The 20,479-nt window shown below is 32.8% G+C and overlaps 1 protein-coding gene and 1 pseudogene across 1 annotated transcript in view; both read left to right on the forward strand.

The window, feature by feature from the left end:
* Positions 1 to 20,479, forward strand: part of LOC145243628 (reelin-like) — a 280,927-nt gene that overhangs the window by 170,718 nt on the left and 89,730 nt on the right. Inside the window, exons 38-41 of the mRNA XM_080106652.1 lie at positions 2,577 to 2,797; positions 7,592 to 7,884; positions 9,038 to 9,194; positions 18,442 to 18,700. Of these exons, the coding sequence (XP_079962778.1) occupies positions 2,577 to 2,797; positions 7,592 to 7,884; positions 9,038 to 9,194; positions 18,442 to 18,700 (930 nt within the window). The remainder of the gene's footprint in view (positions 1 to 2,576; positions 2,798 to 7,591; positions 7,885 to 9,037; positions 9,195 to 18,441; positions 18,701 to 20,479) is intronic.
* LOC145244261 (5S ribosomal RNA) lies at positions 10,346 to 10,462 on the forward strand (annotated as a pseudogene).

The raw sequence follows: 20,479 nt of genomic DNA on the forward strand, positions 1-20,479 counted from the left end.
CGAGCACGCATTTTTTAGTTGCAGCCGGATACAGCCCCTATTAAGGTACGTCGAGGGGGTAACAGCTCGCATCGATGCCGAGTGTCTGCTCGATCTCGACGTAGGAACTTTTGTGTACAACATGGAGCCGCCGTTCCCCAGGGAGGAAAGTTTGGTTTTCCTGGCGATCCTAGCAGTAGCGCGCATGACCATTTGGATCGCGCGCCTCAAGTTGGTCCACGAAGGGACATCTGTTCCTGATCGGGATCTGATCGTTTACTTTAAACATTTGCTTAAAGTAAAGATCAGATGCGATTGGAAGAGGTTGCCTAGAGTGGAATTTGACAAGAGGTGGGTGCACAGCACTAGTTTGTGCATCCGTCGAGGAGCCAAGTTTCAATACGTGTTCCCTCCTTAGGCATGGCATGGGCGGTGCTGGGTCCTACGGAACCCATCCCGCCTAGGTTAGCATTATAAGTTCAGTAAAGTAACTCTTGACTGGTGGTACAAATGAGATCCTGTTCCTGATTTTATTTTTTGGTATTAGAGAACCTCTGAGTCTGCCCAACCCCCCCTGCTCCTCATCTTTATTTTCTGATGCCCCCGATCATCCCCCTACTCAGAGGTCACCTTCCTACCCCCTCCATCCGTTGCTTTATTTTCTCCCACCTCCATTAAGGCGACTTCCCCAAACCCCATTAGGGATGCTCTGCTTGTTTTCGGTTCCCCGGAAAACAGTGGGGGATCTAGCCACATAGAATAGTACAGGGGGGGTCTTACTAACAACACATTAGTAGATTTTCCTTATTTTTGAAATGAACATTTTCATTAGTTTTTTTTTCCCACTCCACGAACATTTTATGCCAATTAATTCAAGAACTCTTTCTAATGAAATCGAACATTATTTTCTCACACATACACACACACACACACAAAAAAAAAAAAAAAAAAAAAAAAATGCACACACAACATACAGAAATGAATATACAAATTGTACATAGTTAAATTTTACATTGAACGCTGGGGTTATTAGTTAGATTAGGATCCACAGAGTGATTGAGGTATTTTGGTAAATGTTGCCAGTCAAGAGTAAGACTTCAAAGTCTCATCTGTTACGTAGTCAAAAAGACCCTGTACCCTCCCCCTCCCAATTTCTTGTAGGGCCTTGTGCCTAATTTTGTTGAATTGAATTTTTTGTACGTTTTTTATGTTCAATTTTTTCTTTCTCAATAAAATATATAAACAAGATCAAAGTGTAGTATCTGTTCGTCAGATGCTGCACTTAAGATAATTTGTACCAGTCAATGGAGGGGAAACCCTCTATACTGGGACAATTATTATTTTTGGTAACCAGAGTGCCCCCTTTTTGCCTACTTTTAGGGGAGCTGGTTTTTACCTCACATTAAAAACGGCCTTGTGCCTAATTTGCTCAGTGGGGGAGCAAATAAATACCATCTGTTCCGGCAGATGCTGCACTTAAGATAATTTGTACCAGTCAATGGAGGGGAAACCCTCTATACTGGGACAATTATTATTTTTGGTAACCAGAGTGCCCCCTTTTTGCCTACTTTTAGGGGAGCTGGTTTTTACCTCACATTAAAAACGGCCTTGTGCCTAATTTGCTCAGTGGGGGAGCAAATAAATACCATCTGTTCCGGCAGATGCTGCACTTAAGATAATTTGTACCAGTCAATGGAGGGGAAACCCTCTATACTGGGACAATTATTATTTTTGGTAACCAGAGTGCCCCCTTTTTGCCTACTTTTAGGGGAGCTGGTTTTTACCTCACATTAAAAACGGCCTTGTGCCTAATTTGCTCAGTGGGGGAGCAAATAAATACCATCTGTTCCGGCAGATGCTGCACTTAAGATAATTTGTACCAGTCAATGGAGGGGAAACCCTCTATACTGGGACAATTATTATTTTTGGTAACCAGAGTGCCCCCTTTTTGCCTACTTTTAGGGGAGCTGGTTTTTACCTCACATTAAAAACGGCCTTGTGCCTAATTTGCTCAGTGGGGGAGCAAATAAATACCATCTGTTCCGGCAGATGCTGCACTTAAGATAATTTGTACCAGTCAATGGAGGGGAAACCCTCTATACTGGGACAATTATTATTTTTGGTAACCAGAGTGCCCCCTTTTTGCCTACTTTTAGGGGAGCTGGTTTTTACCTCACATTAAAAACGGCCTTGTGCCTAATTTGCTCAGTGGGGGAGCAAATAAATACCATCTGTTCTTCAGATGATACACTTCCATTTCTTGTTCTGTTACGGTGGAGGAGAAATCCTTCACGACTGAGACAATTTTTTATTTTTGTACCTTTTCTCCACGTTAAAAAACGACCCTGGTGTTTAACTCTGTCCCGTGGGGAGGCATAGTAAATAGGTACAATCGGTAAAGTTTATTTTATTAATAGCAGTATTATTTAGTTTTCTATTATATATATATATATATATATATATATATATATATATATATATATATATATATATATATATATAGTCATCCACATACAGTACTGTTTTGTTGTATCACGACTCATCAGTGTGGCTAATATAATAATATAATATGTATAATACTTTGACTTTTGTTTTAGATCAATGTCGGTTGTGGATCAAGCCCAACACACAGGTATCCTGTCCGGCTGGAATACTCCGTAAATGGTGGGAAAACCTGGCATCCTATAGTAGCGAACTGTGCCGAGTATGCTCTGGCAAGGTGTGATGATCAAAAAGAACGCCCCTCCATCTATTATGCGGGATTCTCGAACTATTGGAGGAGAGTGGTTATACCGCTCGATGGGTTGCATGTTTGTGGGTGAGTTAAAGCTTTCGCTTCTTTCTCTCTCTTCACTTCTATTTGATGCTGTTAGATCAAGCTGTCTGAAGTTATCGGCTTTCTGACCTAAAATGCAGCAAACATTGATGTTATTGTTGTTTTTTCTTTTTCAAAACTCAATTCTTTTTTTAAAACTCAATTCTTTTTTAAAAACTCAATTCTTTTTTCAAAACTCAATTCCTTTTTCAAAACTCAATTCCTTTTTCAAAACTCAATTCTTTTTTCAAAACTCAATTCCTTTTTCAAAACTCAATTCTTTTTTCAAAACTCAATTCCTTTTTCAAAACTCAATTCCTTTTTCAAAACTCAATTCCTTTTTCAAAACTCAATTCCTTTTTCAAAACTCAATTCTTTTTTCAAAACTCAATTCCTTTTTCAAAACTCAATTCTTTTTTCAAAACTCAATTCTTTTTTCAAAACTCAATTCTTTTTTCAAAACTCAATTCTTTTTTCAAAACTCAATTCCTTTTTCAAAACTCAATTCCTTTTTCAAAACTCAATTCTTTTTTCAAAACTCAATTCCTTTTTCAAAACTCAAAGCCAATGAAAAAAACAATTTTTCTCTGCAAAGCAACTAAACACCATGAATGAATATTTGAAGATATAAAGAACTTGAAGCTTAAAAACTTTTACCAAAATGATTGGACTCGAAAACGGTTGGCATGCCGTGAAACAAAACAACCAACCCAAACTCCCTTAATAAGATATTTACTAAAGAAATAAACAACTTGAAGGATAAAAACTTGTTTTCTGAAATTATTGATAACTGAAAAGGGTTGGTATGCAATAACCAAACCAAAATTCCTGAATAGATATTTGAAGATACGAAACAATTTGAAGCATAAAAACGTTCTAACAAAATTACCACATTCGGCATTGAATAATCTGAAAACGGTTGATATGCCGTAAAAAAAGCAACTAAAATCTATCTACTTCTAATGTATAAATTTAACTTGTATTTTAAATTTAAATTTATGATTTATTTACGTTAAAAAAATTATATTTAAACGAAGACTGAAACCAATTTACTGTACCGTAAATAGATTTAATAATCCGTATATATATATATATATATATATATATATATATATATATATATATATATGATTGCAACGTATATATATATATATGTGTGTGTGTGTGTGTGTGTGTGTGTGTTGGTGATGGATTCAATTCTCGACTAGAGTCGACATCAGAGAAGTTCATAAAGCATGTTCATTTCAAGGAATTGCCATTAAGACAGTTTAATAATTCTGACCTTAAAATGTATCTGGGAGACATATTTAATAATAACTTGGTCTAATCATTAAGATTTAAAAAATAAAGTCTCAAGGAGATGAAGAGTAGAAGCGCAAACTATCTCATATCCAGAGAGAGTTGAGTTCCATGTTTCTTCTACGGCTGCTGTACCTGGAACTGAAGAAAGGGATTCAAAAACCCGCCAAGCCTATCGCTCGGCGATTAAAATCTCGACCAATCTGATTGGTCTAAGCAAAGACAGTGGGTGACCAATCAGCCAATGAGGGACTTGCTTATAATTGTAGAATTTCTCACATTACATTACCAACACAAAGATGTTCGACGCGACGAAGGAGAGGCTTGTTGTCGCTGTTCAAATAAATCACGTCGGCGGTCTACCAGAATGTTGGGGACAGGATGGTCTACTGTGTGATAGACGACCCCATCCCCATGTGCGTAATGGTGGATGTATTTAATGGTAGAGGAATTGAAATAGCAAAAGGTCGCATAATGATGACGAAAACATACCGTTATATATCAGCGAAAGATAGGAAGTGATAGGAGTGATAGGAAGAATAAGAGTTCATTGAGAGATGAGTAACGTTAGGGTTAGGGTTGACTGGCTAGTCAGGAACGCGGTGGTGGCTCATGGCCCCACCGGAGCGGTGTTTGTCACATCTTGACTGCTCAAAGGTCTGGCGCGAAAAAGAGAGAAATATGGGGAACAGGAAGTGACGTAGCTATGTCACTCTTCTGAGTTAGAGGGCGACAATCGAGTTAGGCTGAGAGTTTTCAACTCACACAGCTAGTATATTCCATTGGTTTCATCTGAAATTCAATATTTCATTTTTTTTTTTAATTGCGCTACAATAACGAAGAAACGTCGAAGTAAGTATATAACGGGAACGTAGGCATATTCAAATGATTAAATTAGACTTTGCTTACTCCTTCTCAAATTTAAAATGGCTGAACATGGATTATTAATCTTAACACTATTTACGGTACAGTAAACACTTTATGTAATTCACAGAGCTAGCATGCTCTCATTCCGTCAGACACGGCGTACGCGTGCCGTAACAGATAAAATCTTTGTAAAATTTAGTTCCAAGTGACACTCTTCTGAAGGTTGAGGGTTCAATTCTAAACGTGGTCGGTACTAAAGAATACAATTCCAGATTATTTAAGACTTTTACCCGGTCATGGCTGACGGAATGAGAACATGATAACCACATGAATTAAATAAAGGGTTCCGTTCGAAATTCCATACAGATTACTGACTTCGATAGAAATATTCTCGAGTTCAACAAGATACACTTGAAGAAGGTCGAAGGTTACATCAGCCGAAATGATATGAAAATGACACTCAAGATAAGTACCCAAATAATATCAACAAACTAAATATTAAATTTTCTAACGCAAATAGGTCACAAATGAGAAGATAAAGACAAATAAATAGAGATTGATTAATTTATGTTGGTAATAGTAACGTTTTACGTTACGGAAGTATGGGCGATTCTAGATCCGGCCTACCGGTGTCAGGTGAAAACCTTGAGTTGAAGAAAATTTTATTTTATTTATTTATTTATTTATTGCGTATATTTTACAAAAATAAGTAATTCTTGATTAAATTTTGCATGAAATAATAAATCTAAATATTAATGTACTTGTTCGTACGTCCAGTGTCACACAAAAAAACATCATCGAGACAAATATTAATTAATAAGAAACGAATTACCTCCCTTTACAGTCGCTTTTTATCAATTAAAATCATTAAAACCATTTCCTCTTCAAAAATTTTCCAACAAAAAAAGGCATGGTTGTCTGTTTACAGTTTCAAATTGGCTATTTTATTTTATAAATAAACAAACGTCATGTTTAGAAGAGATTATTTTTTATTATAGTTTCATTTTTTAAATATAAAAAGATGTACAAGTTAATTGATATCTGTTTTATAAAAAGTTAATTGATATCTTTTTTATAAAAAGCTAATTGATATCTTTTTTATAAAAAGTTAATTGGTATCTTTTTTATAAAAAGTTAATTGATATCTTTTTTAATAAAAAGATGTACAAGTTAATTGATATCTGTTTTATAAAAAGTTAATTGACATCTTTTTTATAAAAAGTTAATTGATATCTTTTTAATAAAAAGATGTACAAGTTAATTGATATCTGTTTTATAAAAAGTTAATTGATATCTTTTTTATAAAAAGCTAATTGATATCTTTTTTATAAAAAGTTAATTCATATCTTTTTTATAAAAAGTTAATTGATATCTTTTTAATAAAAAGATGTACAAGTTAATTGATATCTGTTTTATAAAAAGTTAATTGACATCTTTTTTATAAAAAGTTAATTGATATCTTTTTTATAAAAAGTTAATTGATATCTTTTTTAATAAAAAGATGTACAAGTTAATTGATATCTGTTCCTGTATAATTTTTATTAAAAAATTATACAAAAAAAAAAAACAATGTGTTGTGTGTCGAATTTTCATTGAAAAAAAAATCTGAATTTTTTAAATTAATTCTTTTTAGATTTGAAAGGTTAAAAAGAATTTGCTAAAAAAAATTGTTTTAAATTCGTCGTTATTTGTTTTATTTTTTACTCATTTTATTTAAAATGTGTTTCAAAAAATTTCAACTACCGTGGAATTTCCATGGGTTCTGATAGTAAAATAATACTTTTTTACTATTTATGTATATTTTTTTTAATAGAATACAAAGTTGTTGTTTTTTTTCCAATAGTTTGAGTCTGTTTTATTATTACAACAATATATTACTTTATTAGATATTTATTGATTTCTTTATATTTATGAGAAAAATGGAATACAATGTTTTATTTATATTATTTAATTATTAGAATTCCTTTGTGTATTTATTTATTTATTTGCGGACTGTTATCCCCATCTTTATAGTTGTTGTTTCACGACGTTTCGGCCAACTATTCCTCTGGTATTCGTCAGGTGGTTAACCAAAGCCGACCAGAGGATTAGATGGCCAAAAGGTGGTGAGACGGCAACCATGGAAGGCAGTAATTACTGAAGATTCACCATTCCTATTCTGTTGTGGTTAACCACTTGACGAAGGTCAGAGGAACGTTGTGAAAAAAAAAACTAGAAAGATGAGGATGATAGTTTGAAAATAAATAAATAAAATGTTTTATTTATTTATTTTTGTTATTTTTGTAGCATTAGAATACAATGCTATTCAATGGTTTGTAGCTAGTTTAGTATACTAAAATATATTACTTAGAAAATAGAATACATTTTTTTGTATTGTTTTTTTTTTGGGGGGGGGAAGATAAAATACAATATTTTTCAATGGTTTGAATCTGTTATGTTAAACAAAAGCAGGAAGTCCGGTCTGGTAAGCGGAACAATTTTACATCATTAACCGATTTTCAACTGAAACCGGTCTGGGTCGTCCATGTTTCCGTAATGACGTAACGTTTACCAAAAACTTTCACGACGGGGTCATTGTGAATAATCACAATTATTCTCCGTCGAACTTACGGGTTCTCGTTTTCTCACTAGCTCCATCCGTTTCCGATGGACTCAAGGTCAGATCCTCCAGTTCGACTACGCCCCAGAGTGGGCCATAGACAACGTCTTCATCGGAATGATGTGCCTAGACAACTGTAATGGACACGGAAGCTGTGGGATGAGCATGACGTGCGAATGTGACGAGGGGTACAGTGGAGAATCGTGCACGGCTTCGGAGCCCCACCCCAGATATATAAAGGAGGAATTCTTTGAACCGGCGCCAACAGCATCGAGTGGACATCTGGAAGAGGTTTTTCAAGAACCGTCGATGCAACTACTTGAAGGTGAATATCGAACAAAGTCGCCTCCTCTCTCTCTCTCTCTCTCTCCCTCCCTCTCTCTCTCTCTCTCTCTCTCTCACACACACACACATACACGTCGCAGGCACAAAGGAAAGAAAGAAATGCAACTCTGCTTTTCTTTCTTTTTTAACACGTGTCGTTTATAAATATTTTTCTTTCTCCCCGTCTTGACACCAACTTAAAAACTCTCTCGCTTCTGCTCCACTAAACGCCGGCCGTAGACATCTATCTCTTATACGTCCATCAATTTCGACCGCCCTCTTTTTCTCCTGCATGCTGACCACAGCCAGCCCATTCTCGCCTTCACTTTACACGTCCATCTTTTTCGGTGTCGACTTTTTTCTTCCCTCGACCACGTGGTGTCCTTTTTTTTCTTTTTTTTTCTTGTCACGTCATCTCGCGCACACTTCCTAATTTGCATATGCGCCTTTTTATCGGCTACTGCTGCTAATATTTTAACGCTGCTGCTATTTTCCCACGCGCTCATACGCGCTCTTTTGCATCACCCCCCCCTCTCTCTCTCTCTCTCTCTCTCTCTCTCTCTCTCTCTCCGAATGTCACTTTAAGTTTAGCTTAAAGTGAGGTACAGCTATTACTGACTAAACAAACTCCATCTCTCTCCCACTCTCTTCTCACCTTTCTCTTTATCACTTTACCTCTTTCTCTCTCTCTCTCTCTCTCTCTCTCTCTCTTTTCTTACATCCTCTTCCTTTCTCTATGTACATATCTCCCATTATTTCTTACCCTTTCTTTCTCTGCTTATTTCTTTTTCTCTCACTTTTTCTCTATAAAATTTTCTCTACCTTCCCCCCCCCTCTCCGAGGGCTGGATGTGACCCTTGATAATCGCTCAAAAATCGAAAATTAAACAAAATACAAAAATGTCACAAACCGTACGAAAATGTAATGTTCAACTAGCATTTTGTTAAATTTTCGATTTTTGAGCGATTATCAAGTGTCTTCGTGCAATGCTTATGGCAGCCATATTTTTTGTTGTTGTAACTGAACTGAGTAGTTACTTTAAAACGTTAAAACGGATACAAAAATCTTATCGGGTTATGTAGAAGAGTAACTTACCTTGCGTTTGGTTACATTTATTTGTTGTATATTTATTTTTTAATTATTTTCAATTTCAGCTCAACGCAAGTTAAACGAGAAACGCTGGTTGTTCTGGAGCAATGGTCGCATCTCGAAGAAGGCGTGCGGTTTATTGATTAGCGGAGCCAGTTTATATTTTGGTGGCACAGGAGATCGAGTTTTGGTGGCAAGGGATTTGGATTTTTCAAGAGCAAGGTGCGAACGTCCAACTTTCACAGCCCTCGTCACTATTTTTAGGGGCATCTTTTCTCATTCGACATTTAGTTGATTCACACATATGCAGGGAAGTGGGGGGGGGAGTTCGTTTGTCATAAATTTAAATTTTAGCTGAAATGGAAGAACTGAGTAGAACTTGACTGCCTTATGGATAATGATATTTTATCAGTTATGGATAATGATATTTTATCAGTTAGCCTGACAAATTCCCTCGATGAAATTAAACGCAAGCGTTTCTATGAAGCTCACTTGCCATAAGTATATTTTATATTACTATTATTCGTACTGAATTCTTTGGAAATAAATGGTGATATAGCACACACACACAAACACACACATACACACACACACACATATATATATATATATCATCTTTATCATCTTTATATATATATATATATATATCATCTTTATATATATATATATATATATATATATATATATATATATATATATATATATATATATATATATATATCATCTTTATCATCTTTTTTTTTTCTCTCTCCTCTTTCTCTTCCATGATTTTTCTTATTTATATATCACGGCAGTAGAATGAAAAGCATATCTTATTTTTATTTTATTAATATTATTGGAATCTTTTCTTTTTTCCTTGTACACATTTTTGTGAATTATTCCATGGATTTCTGTCTTTGGATTATTATGGATCATCTTCTTCCAATTACGGGATTTCCCTGGATTTTACTTGTACAAATGGAAATTCGTTTAACTTTCTTGAAGTTTTACATTTGGATTTTACCGTCACTGGATTTTTTATCTTCCACCCGACTATCTATTCATGTGTAATCACCTTTTTCTTCACCATATTCCCTCTGCTTCACTTTTTTTGTTTTCAAGTAAGATCTTTGACTTACTTGTTGTTTCATCAAATACTTCTGCATGCAAAATCCGATCCCGCATTTTGCTAATTCCTACCCTCTGATGAGAAGGAAAGTATTTCTTCGAAACTCCACGGATTAAGGACTATCCATTTATCTAGTGTTTCCTTTTCAGATTAAATATGTTTTTAACTTATTTCAGAGTGTTTTTTAACATATTTTATTAACTGTTTGCTCATATATATATATATATATATATATATATATATATATATATATATATATATATATATATATATCATAATCACGTTGAAACACCGGTTCTCGTCAGATCACCAAAGTTAAGCAACGTTGAGCCTGGTTAGTACCAGATGGGTGACCATTTGAGAATTCTAGGCGCTGTATGTGCTCTCTGCTTATCTCAGCATTTGTTTCCAGTCGTCCTGTACACACACTTCACTTGCCACTGGCATTTAACAATGTCCACTCAGGAGAGGTGTGGTTGGAGATTGCGCACCTCCTGCCACAAAGAATTTCACGCGTAGGCACCCCTTTGTGGGTATCCATAGTCTGTCAAAGACTGAAGGATCCCACGTGTGTGTGTGTGTGTGTGTGTGTGTGTGTGTGTGTGTGTGTGTGTGTGTGTGTGTGAAAATAGATACGATTGTAAGATGTTATAGAAAAAAGAAAAGAAAAACCTATAGCATTAGAAAAATATCAACGTTTCGTCCACATTTTCCAGCGGACTTCTTCAGGATGATAAAACTTAATTTTCCGCAATCATTTTATTAGATATTCTATGGACTTTCATTTTGTTTTAAGCTGGCTTTTTGGATATCATTATTTCACATTCGCTTATCGGATTACATTGGTGATGTTTTTCTGACCTTGTGGAGTACAATTTCTTCGGACATTGACTTTTTGGATTTTATGATAATTTCTTTCACACCTAATATGACTTTCTCTTGTGAATATTATTGAATGTACCTCTGTACTTAGGCGACATTGACATTTTGTTTACACAGCACCAGTTGTGGGTAGTCTCCCTTTATTTATATCTTAATTTGTTTAAATTTAAATTTAGTTATGGCTTTGCAGTAAAATTCAAATGATAGCCGTGGTGTTAAACGCAAGCAAACGTTTCCCATCAAAGCAAAACAAAAAAGATGAATTACCGAACACTTTCAAGAAATCGTTGGTGATTTCCAGGCATTGCATGAGTACAATCATACAGGATAATCACGTTGACACACCGGTTTTCGTCAGATCACCGAAGTTAAGACACGTTGAGCCTGACCAGTATCAGATTGGTGACCATTTTCTGTGCCATCGCTGCGATTTTACACTTATGGGATTGTTTCACAAGTACCTCCACGAAATATTCATCGTCAAACTTGCTGCACCTTAACGAAAATGCCCTCACTAAAGAGAGTAGAACCGTGGATCTTAGGTTTACTTTCGGCAGCCTCATAACTTTTGATCTTTTATTTAGTCCTTTAGTTCTCATATTCAGTTGGTGAGGTTTCTGACAAAGTGGGAAGAATTGCTATCGGAATCTGCCCATCAAACACTTATCGTTGGCTATTTTTTTTTTTTTTTTTTGCTTTCAGCTAATATTTTAACATCTTCCATCAAGTGACTTCAAACATTGTCTAGAGCGAGTTCCATAAAACAATTAGCAGCAACATCCCACCTCTTATATATTATAAAGATCCCCAAGATGTTAGAAAACTTTCTAATGTAATAGTTTCTTGCTGTGGGTTGGTTACCTTTGGAATTCTCTCCTTGTTTCCATGACTGTATCAACATGCATAAATTTAAATGTAATGTGAACAAACAGTAGCAATAAGCGTTTTGGAGAGAATAAAAGTACAAAATAAATAAAGTTTGCGACAATATGTCGAAACAATAAACTGAATAAATAGAAAGCAGAAAACATTAAAAAAAAGAAACTCAAATATAAAAATTCCGGTTCTAAATTTTTGAGATGAGGATTCGTAGTTTTGGATTATTCGGACTATTGTTCTCATCTTGAGTGTTATTCGTACAAACTTCCGATCTTCTTCAGGTGTATCTTGTTGAAATCTGGAGGGGTTTTTTTTGTCAAAAGAACTGCGAAATATTCCTGTTGAAGTAGAAAATCGCCAGGGAATTTCGAATGGGATCATTTATTTAATCCACGGTTGTAGCATGCTCTATTTCCGTCAGCCATGACCGAGTAAAAGTCTTATGTAATTCGCAATTGTATTATTAATATGGTCAGCACTGAGGATTGGATATTTAACTTCTTAGTTCTGAATTTCACCAAGTACTTTATCCGTTACGCCATTGCTACTTGCAGAAAATTTAGTATAAATTTTTCGGGGTTAAAATCTATTCTTGTTTTAGATTTAGATGTACAATCATATTACTTATCATTATAGATCATTACTTATTGATCTCTTCTCTCTCTCTCCCTCTCTCCCTCTCTCTCTCTCTCTCTCTCTATATATATATATATATATATACATATATATATATATATATATATATATATACATATATATATATATTTATGTATATATATATATATTTATATATATTTATATTATATATATATACATATATATATATTTATATATATACATATATATATACATATATATATATTTATATATATACATATATATATACATATACATATATATATATAGAGAGAGAGAGACATGCATATATACACATATAGAGAAATAAAAAGGAACAAACCATGTTATGTGTTCGTCAACGTTTCGTCTTTATTTCAAGACTTACTATACATACATATATGCATACACACACATATACATATATATATATATATATATATATACATATATATATATATATATATAGAGAGAGAGAGAGAGAGAGAGAGAGAGAACTCGTGCGGAAATAAAAGTTGTGAAACGGTGTACCTTTTGTACATATTAACCAAATTGTGAACAAACAGACAGGAATACGACTTTATTATATATATATATATATATATATATATATATATATATATATATATATATATATATATATATATATATATATATTATATTATATATAATATTTAGATTACAGAAATTCCTCTCTGGACCAAAGCACTGTACGTTTGCAACAACAGATGCCGCATACAAATTTATTATGTCTAGACTATTAGCCACTATTTTATATACATTTAGAACGGTATTTTAGACACATCTAGTCGTTCTAATAAAATGCTACATTACATTCTAGGAGGAACACCATCACGATTGCATCATCTTTAGAGAAAGTAGTTCGTATTTTCCCCTCTAAATATCAAGTCCTCATACCGCCACCAATCAACACCGTGATGAAATACATATCTTATACAGATATGGTGATTTCACCCTTCGTAACTTTATCGTAATTATCGTTATAATTTATTCTCTGAATATTCTTAACTTGAAATAATTTACACACACACACACACACCCACACACACACACACACACACACACATATATATATATATATATATATTCAGATTGTGAGAGATTATATAATTATTTCCACAGTCAAACAACGTCGCAGTTCACAAGAGCCATGACAGCCAACAAGCCGGAAGTCCGACTCATCAGAGTGGTCATTCTAGTGGGATTCGAAATCGGGACCCCATGGTTAGAAGCGTAAACCTCTACCCCTAGATTTTCTCCCGCAACTATATATATATATATATATATATATATATATATATATATATATATATATATATATATATATATATATATATATAAATGTAAAGTTGGTTCGTTCTAAAGAAATAAAACCATGTTTATACGTTACCAATTTATTTGAAATTTTCAGACAACCCATTTTTAAAGTCGAGATATGTTTTTATGTTATTAAAATAAATTTACCTAATTAAAATTAAAATATTAAATAAAATAAATATATTTATTTATCGTTTCTGCGAATCTGTTCTGTTGATAAAACTGAACTTCCTGTTCGATTCATTTCACAGCCACGAATTGACGAAAGGTTTAATTTTCTGTTAACTCGATAAGTAAAAAAAAAAAAAAACATATTTCATTTGTTTATCTTCCAAATTTTTTAATTTACACATCTTTTCTTTATTATATAAGGCAAAAAAAAAAGTTTGTTGCTTGCTTTTGAGTTTTTTTTTATATATAAGATTACTCATGCAGAGAGTGATCCGTGCTGAAATAATGTTATTATTTAAAAAGTCATTCTTAACATGGGGAGGTAAGGATGTTTTGTACCTATTCTGTACTTTAACCTTACAATTGAATAAATAAATAAAAACATATCGTAAAACGTTATTTAAACGTGGAAATATGATTTAAAAAATAGCGCGGCTCTCTGCATTAGCACCATTTTTATTTATTGTTGTTGTTTCACGAATTTTCGGCCAACTATTCCTCTGGCCTTCATGAAAAGAAGTCCTTTTATAAATGTTCAGTAACTTTTTCCTTTTATTATTCTTAAAGAGTAAAACTTTTCTCATTCATGAAAGGAGTTAAGCCTACGTAAATAAATAAATGTTTGTACACGTGACAAATTATCAATAAATGGTTTAGTTACTTTTTTAAAAAAATGTTTGTAAAAGTGCGAAAGGCGACGTTGTTGTACAAACATTACTCCCATGCTTAATTTCTATACTTATAGGTTTTTGGAATTTTTTTTCACTGGATTATTATTGATTGGACACTAATTAAACAGATTATTAAAAAAAATGTAAAAAAGAAATCATTATTTCGACATTTGAAAGTGGTGCTCACTTTTTAGTTACAACGTTCTGTTAAATCAGTCACCCATTTTGTAAGCAATAAAAACGCGGTATATCAAAACCATAGAAAGTAAAAATAATGAGTCTCTACCGCATTTGTAAGTCAGAAATATATTTGTTTCTCAAAGAAAAAAAATAGAGAGAACAGGACTTTTTTTTATTGTTTTCATGAAAATAAAGTTTCGAGATTTTTAATTATTTTTTTTTTTTTTACTTATTTAGTCAGTTTGTGTTTTTTTTTTTTTAATTGTTTTTGTGAAAGGTGAGTTTTTTTTCAAAACTTTTGTTTTGTCTCTTTTTAATTTTTTTAAAGTATTATAAATTTCACTAACATGCTGGAGAAATGTTTAATAATTTGGTATTTTTTTAGATTAGGTCCACCTCCACAATTTTCCTTTCAATGACGACATTTATAGGTTTCCGAGTATGCTGAACACGCAAATTGCATTGAAATTTTGCGGAAATAAATAGTTGTATTATGCATTGTATTCTTCGGCGGCCATCTTTTTACGTACACACGCGCCATAAACAAATACACACACGTAAAAAAGATGGCCGCCAAAGATTACAATGCATAATACAACTTTTTATATCTTGATAACTACTTATTTCTGCAAAATTTCGATGCGATTTTCGTATTCAGCATAGTCGAAAACCATTTCAAGTCGTCATTTAAAAGAAAATTGAGGAGGTGGACCTAATCTAAAAATTTACCAATAATTTTTAATCCCGTACGCCTCCCGATACATTGCTTCGTCAACATGCGACCATTTTATATCTCCCGAAGACACTTCCGTATTTAGAAAAAAAAATAAATAAATAAATAAAAAGTGACCGATTTACCAGAACGTGGTAACTAAAAAGTGAGTATCCCTTTCAAATGTTGAAATGATTTTTTTTTTTCAATTTTTTTTCATAATCTGGTTAGTGTTCAATCAATAATAATCCAGTGAAAAAATTTCAAAAAACCTATCAGTATAGAAACTCCACCACGTAAGTAAATAAATAAAAAATGTTACGTGCGCATGCGTTAGCCTTGACTAGGGGGGTACTAAGGGAACGACCATTAAATAATTCTGCGGGTCGCCATGGAACTCAACGCCCAAGGGGTATCAAAATAGTTTTCATGATCTGAAGAAATGTTTTTTTGAAAAGTGGGTGATCACTTTTCCATCTAAATTTAACTTAAAATGAGCACCCACTTTCTGGCCACCTGAGGAAGGGGCATTTATTTTCGTGTTTATTGGCTTAAAGGTTTTTTTGACAAGGCAGTTTGGTACGCGAATGCATATTTAACAGTTTTCGTTTATGCTCACGCATAGCATAAACAAAGGCTACGTCTGTGAAATGGAAAATAGTCCCAGAGTTCAGGGGTTAATACCATGCAAAAGAAATCAAACAAAAAGACTTTTTAGCCAAGAAACACACAGAAAGAAAAAAAAATAGCATCCATTTTTTTTCTATCGAATTCATTTGCTGTTTTTATTGAAAACTATTTTCCCCCAGATTTTTGATATAATTTTCCATTAAGGGCTGTGCGTCTCACGTTCGTAAATAACAAATTTTTTTTTTTTGTAGATTTTGGTGTGCTAAAAACGAATCTGCAAACCGTTTCCGTCACAAAAAAATAGTTTTTATGATATGAAGAAATTACTTTTTCGAAAAAGTGGCGATCACTTTTCCATGTAAATTTAACTTAAAATGAGCACCCACTTTCTAGCCACCTGAGAGAGAGGGGATTTTTTCCCATGTTTATTGGCTAAACAGCTTTCGTTTATGCTTACGCATATCGTAAACGAAGGCTACGGCTGTTAAATGGAAAATAGTCCCAGAGTTCAGGGGTTATTACCATGCAAAAGAAATCAAACAAAAAACTTTTTAGCCAAGAAACAGAAAAATGCCCCTCTCTCAGGTGGCCAGAAAGTGGGTGCTCATTCTAAGTTAAATTTATATTGAAAAGTGATCACCCACTTTTCGAAAAAGTAATTTAATGAATGTCATGAAAACTTTTTTTTTGCTACGTAAACGGTTTGCAGATTCGTTTTTAGCACACCGAAATCTACAATAAAATATTTCGTTATATATGAACGTGAAACGGGCCTTAAAGTAAAATAATACCGGATTTTTTTGAGCAGATTTGCCGTTTAGTTGTACAAATATCCTCAAACCAGGTAATCACTAAAAGGGATTTTTAAAAGTCGTCACCTGTATCGAGCAAAAGTTTAAAACCACCGATTATATGCCAGCCTACATCATGGTAACATATATTGAGTGAGTTCCTAACAGTATTTTTAGTTTAAACTCATTTTCCCAAAATTTCCCCAAACTTAACATGTTCGATACAGTCTGCCGCCATTTGTATTTTTCAGATATACCGATAAACATTGAATGTTTTTGAACCGATTATACATTACATAAAAACACTAAAATCTTATCCAGTTAGGTAGAACACTTACTTTTCTTGCCTTTGATAACATTTATTTGTTATATATTTATTTTTTGACAACTTCTTTGTATCTGTGTTTAGTAATATAGACCCTTTTCATTTAATGTAACGTTTTGTCGGCTCGAAAAACAGTGTTTATTGGTGTATTTGAAAGCTACAAATGGTGGTGGACACTGTTGATTACTTTAAGTTAGAGAAAGTGAGTTAAAACTAAAAAAACTATACAAAATACTGTCAGAAACCTATCCATTATGCCAGCCTATGTCATGGTAACATATGTTCGGTGAGTTTCAGACACTGTTTTGTATAGTTTTTAGTTTTCAACTTACTTTCCCAAACTTAACGTATTCAACAGAATTCGCGACCATTTCTGTTTTTTGAGCCAATTAAACATTTTACATTACATAAAAACACTAAACAATTATCCAATTAGGTAGAAACGTAAATTACCTTACCTTTGCTTTCATTTATTTGTTTTTGAACGACTTTTTCGAATCTGTGTATAGTAACCCCCCTCCCCCCACCATCAACCAAATATTAATTACTAAATCACATTTTTTAAAACAACAAAAAAAAGCATTTAGCGTTTCAACATTTTTGCTGCGTTCGGCTTCATCCACTGATTGTTGGTCAAGTCCAAAACATGAATGATTGACAGAAACTCTCGAGGATCCAGATCAAATTCTGCAAGAGCACCATTTTTTTCAGTTTCGCCTTCTTTTTCACTTTTTGCAGTGGATTGCTGTACTAATATAAGAAACATGCATTTTCTCTTTTATTAAATTTTTCCATTACACCAAATTGAGCCCCTGCAACGCGTGGCAGGGTACAGCTAGTATATATATATATATATATATATATATATATATATATATATATATATATATATATATATATATATATATATATATACTTCGCGTATTAAATAAAATTCCAATCGAAATTAGGTCTAGATTCCCAAGTTTGAAAGAAAGATTTACGGTTTCAAAAAGATAGACTTAAAGACTGTCAGAGAGGTTACATCAACTGAAACATTGTGCGAAAAACACTCAAGATGGGAACAGTCGTGCTAATAATCCAAATACTGCGTATAAAAATTCGATTACAGATATTCTCCACTTTAAATTGTGTCAGTATATTTTCTTTTTGGTTTTATTTTTTTAGTATGCTGCAGTTCTTCTTGAGGTTGGGTTGCAAGGATTCTCCACCTAGCACGGGGACGCCCCCTGTATACGTGCAGTATTCGGTGGACGGTGGGATCACATGGACTACATTTGAGCAGTTCGACTTTTCAAGTGAGAGCAACAAGCCTGAATATATAGCCTTGCACATACCTGAGAAGGCCCGAACAAATTCAACACAACTTCAATGGTGGCAACCATCGATCGATGGTACATTCCCAGAAGAATGGGCCATTGATCAGGTTTGAATATCTTTCTTCATTTTTTTATTACCGAGTATGTAAATTTATTTGGGGATTTAGCATAGAAATCAACAAACGACCAAGGGGAAAAAATCAAATATACAGTAAATAAATGTTAACATAACCAATAAAAGTCACTTTTGTACCTACCTGGCTCAAATGTTTGTGTTTTAAAGTAGTTTAAATGCTCTTTTTAAAATCTCAAATAATCAATTTTTGCGAGCTGTTTTGTGTAAATTCTTTACCATGGGGAAACAAACGTGCCGCCATATTGTTCGTTAAACAGCTCGTAAAAAAAACAAATATTTGAGATTTAAAAAGAACATTTAAAACTACTATAAAACACAAAATAATGGGCCAGGTAGCAAGTAACTTTTATTGGCATTTACTTATTATATATTTGAATTTTGGCCCATTTTTCTTTTTCGTTTGTTGGCTTCTTTGCTAAATCTTTATTTATTTTCACATTTTTTTTTATTTAATATCTTTATTTAATATAGAAGATATATGCAGAAATAATCAATACTGAAAGTAAAATATTTTTTTAAATATTTAAATTTTAAAATTAAGAATTGTGTGCTTTTTTTTCTTCTGTTTAAACATTTTTAACATTATTTACCTTTAAAGATACGATGCCACTTTCGACTCGATCGAATCTGTTGTTGTTTATTATTATTATTATTATTATTATTATTATTATTATTATTACTACTATTAATAATAATAATAATAATAATAATAATAATAATAATAATAATAATCATCATCATCATCATTTTTCCTCTTGAAAATATAAAAAAAATCACTTTGAGGAATAGTTTGTTGGGATTGTAAAAATGGACAGTTTGTAAAGAAAGATAAAATAAATAAATGGAAGTAAAAAAAAACGGATCAACTAACACCGTTTACTGCCGACAAGATTCAAAACAGGAAGTCCTTTGGATCGGTAAATATGCGATATCGCCGTTTTTATTTTATTTTATTTTTATTTTTTAATATATTTTAATCAGATCGAATTCATTACTCAGTTTTGGAAGAGTAATGTTTGGAAACGAAACTAATTTTAATTCTTCTAATTCGCCACAATTTACAATTAATTCACCAAGTGAACTGAGTCTATCACTCTCATCCTATCTTACTATGTATGTATATATATATATATATATATATATATATATATATATATATATATTATCTATCTCGTTCTTATTTTATAAGGTATCGCTCTCTCTCTCTCTCTCTCTCTCTCTCTCTCTATATATATATATATATATATATATATATATATATATATATATATATATATTCCATAGTCTTGATTTATAAAACCATTAATATTGTTCTCTGACATCTTCGCTCATTACGTGTCCACTATTCTCACCCTTCCCTTCTCGATTTCTATCTCTTAGAGAATTCATACCCTCCTCTATATATTATGTTATACTTCCCCTCTCATTACCCTCTCTAATTCTTCCCCAAAAACATCTTTTTAACTCTCCTTCTTCAAATAAAATTTGATTTTTGTAATTAATTTGAAATCCCTAAGATCTTTAACCTCGCTTCACGCCAGTCATGGCAAAGTATATCTCCTCTAAAAATTAAAAATGGTCTTGAACCATTTTTAATTTTTAATTTTTCTTGCCGCCTGATGAGATTTGTTCTGATCAAAACGGTCTGCACATCGTAGCAAGATATGACTGTATTTACATAAAGAATTATATATATATATATATATATATATATATATATATATATATATATATATATATATATATATAT

The sequence above is a fragment of the Euprymna scolopes genome, chromosome 22, assembly GCF_053919585.1.
Source record: "Euprymna scolopes isolate OS-2025 chromosome 22, ASM5391958v1, whole genome shotgun sequence".
NCBI classification, from domain to species: Eukaryota; Metazoa; Mollusca; class Cephalopoda; order Sepiida; family Sepiolidae; genus Euprymna; species Euprymna scolopes.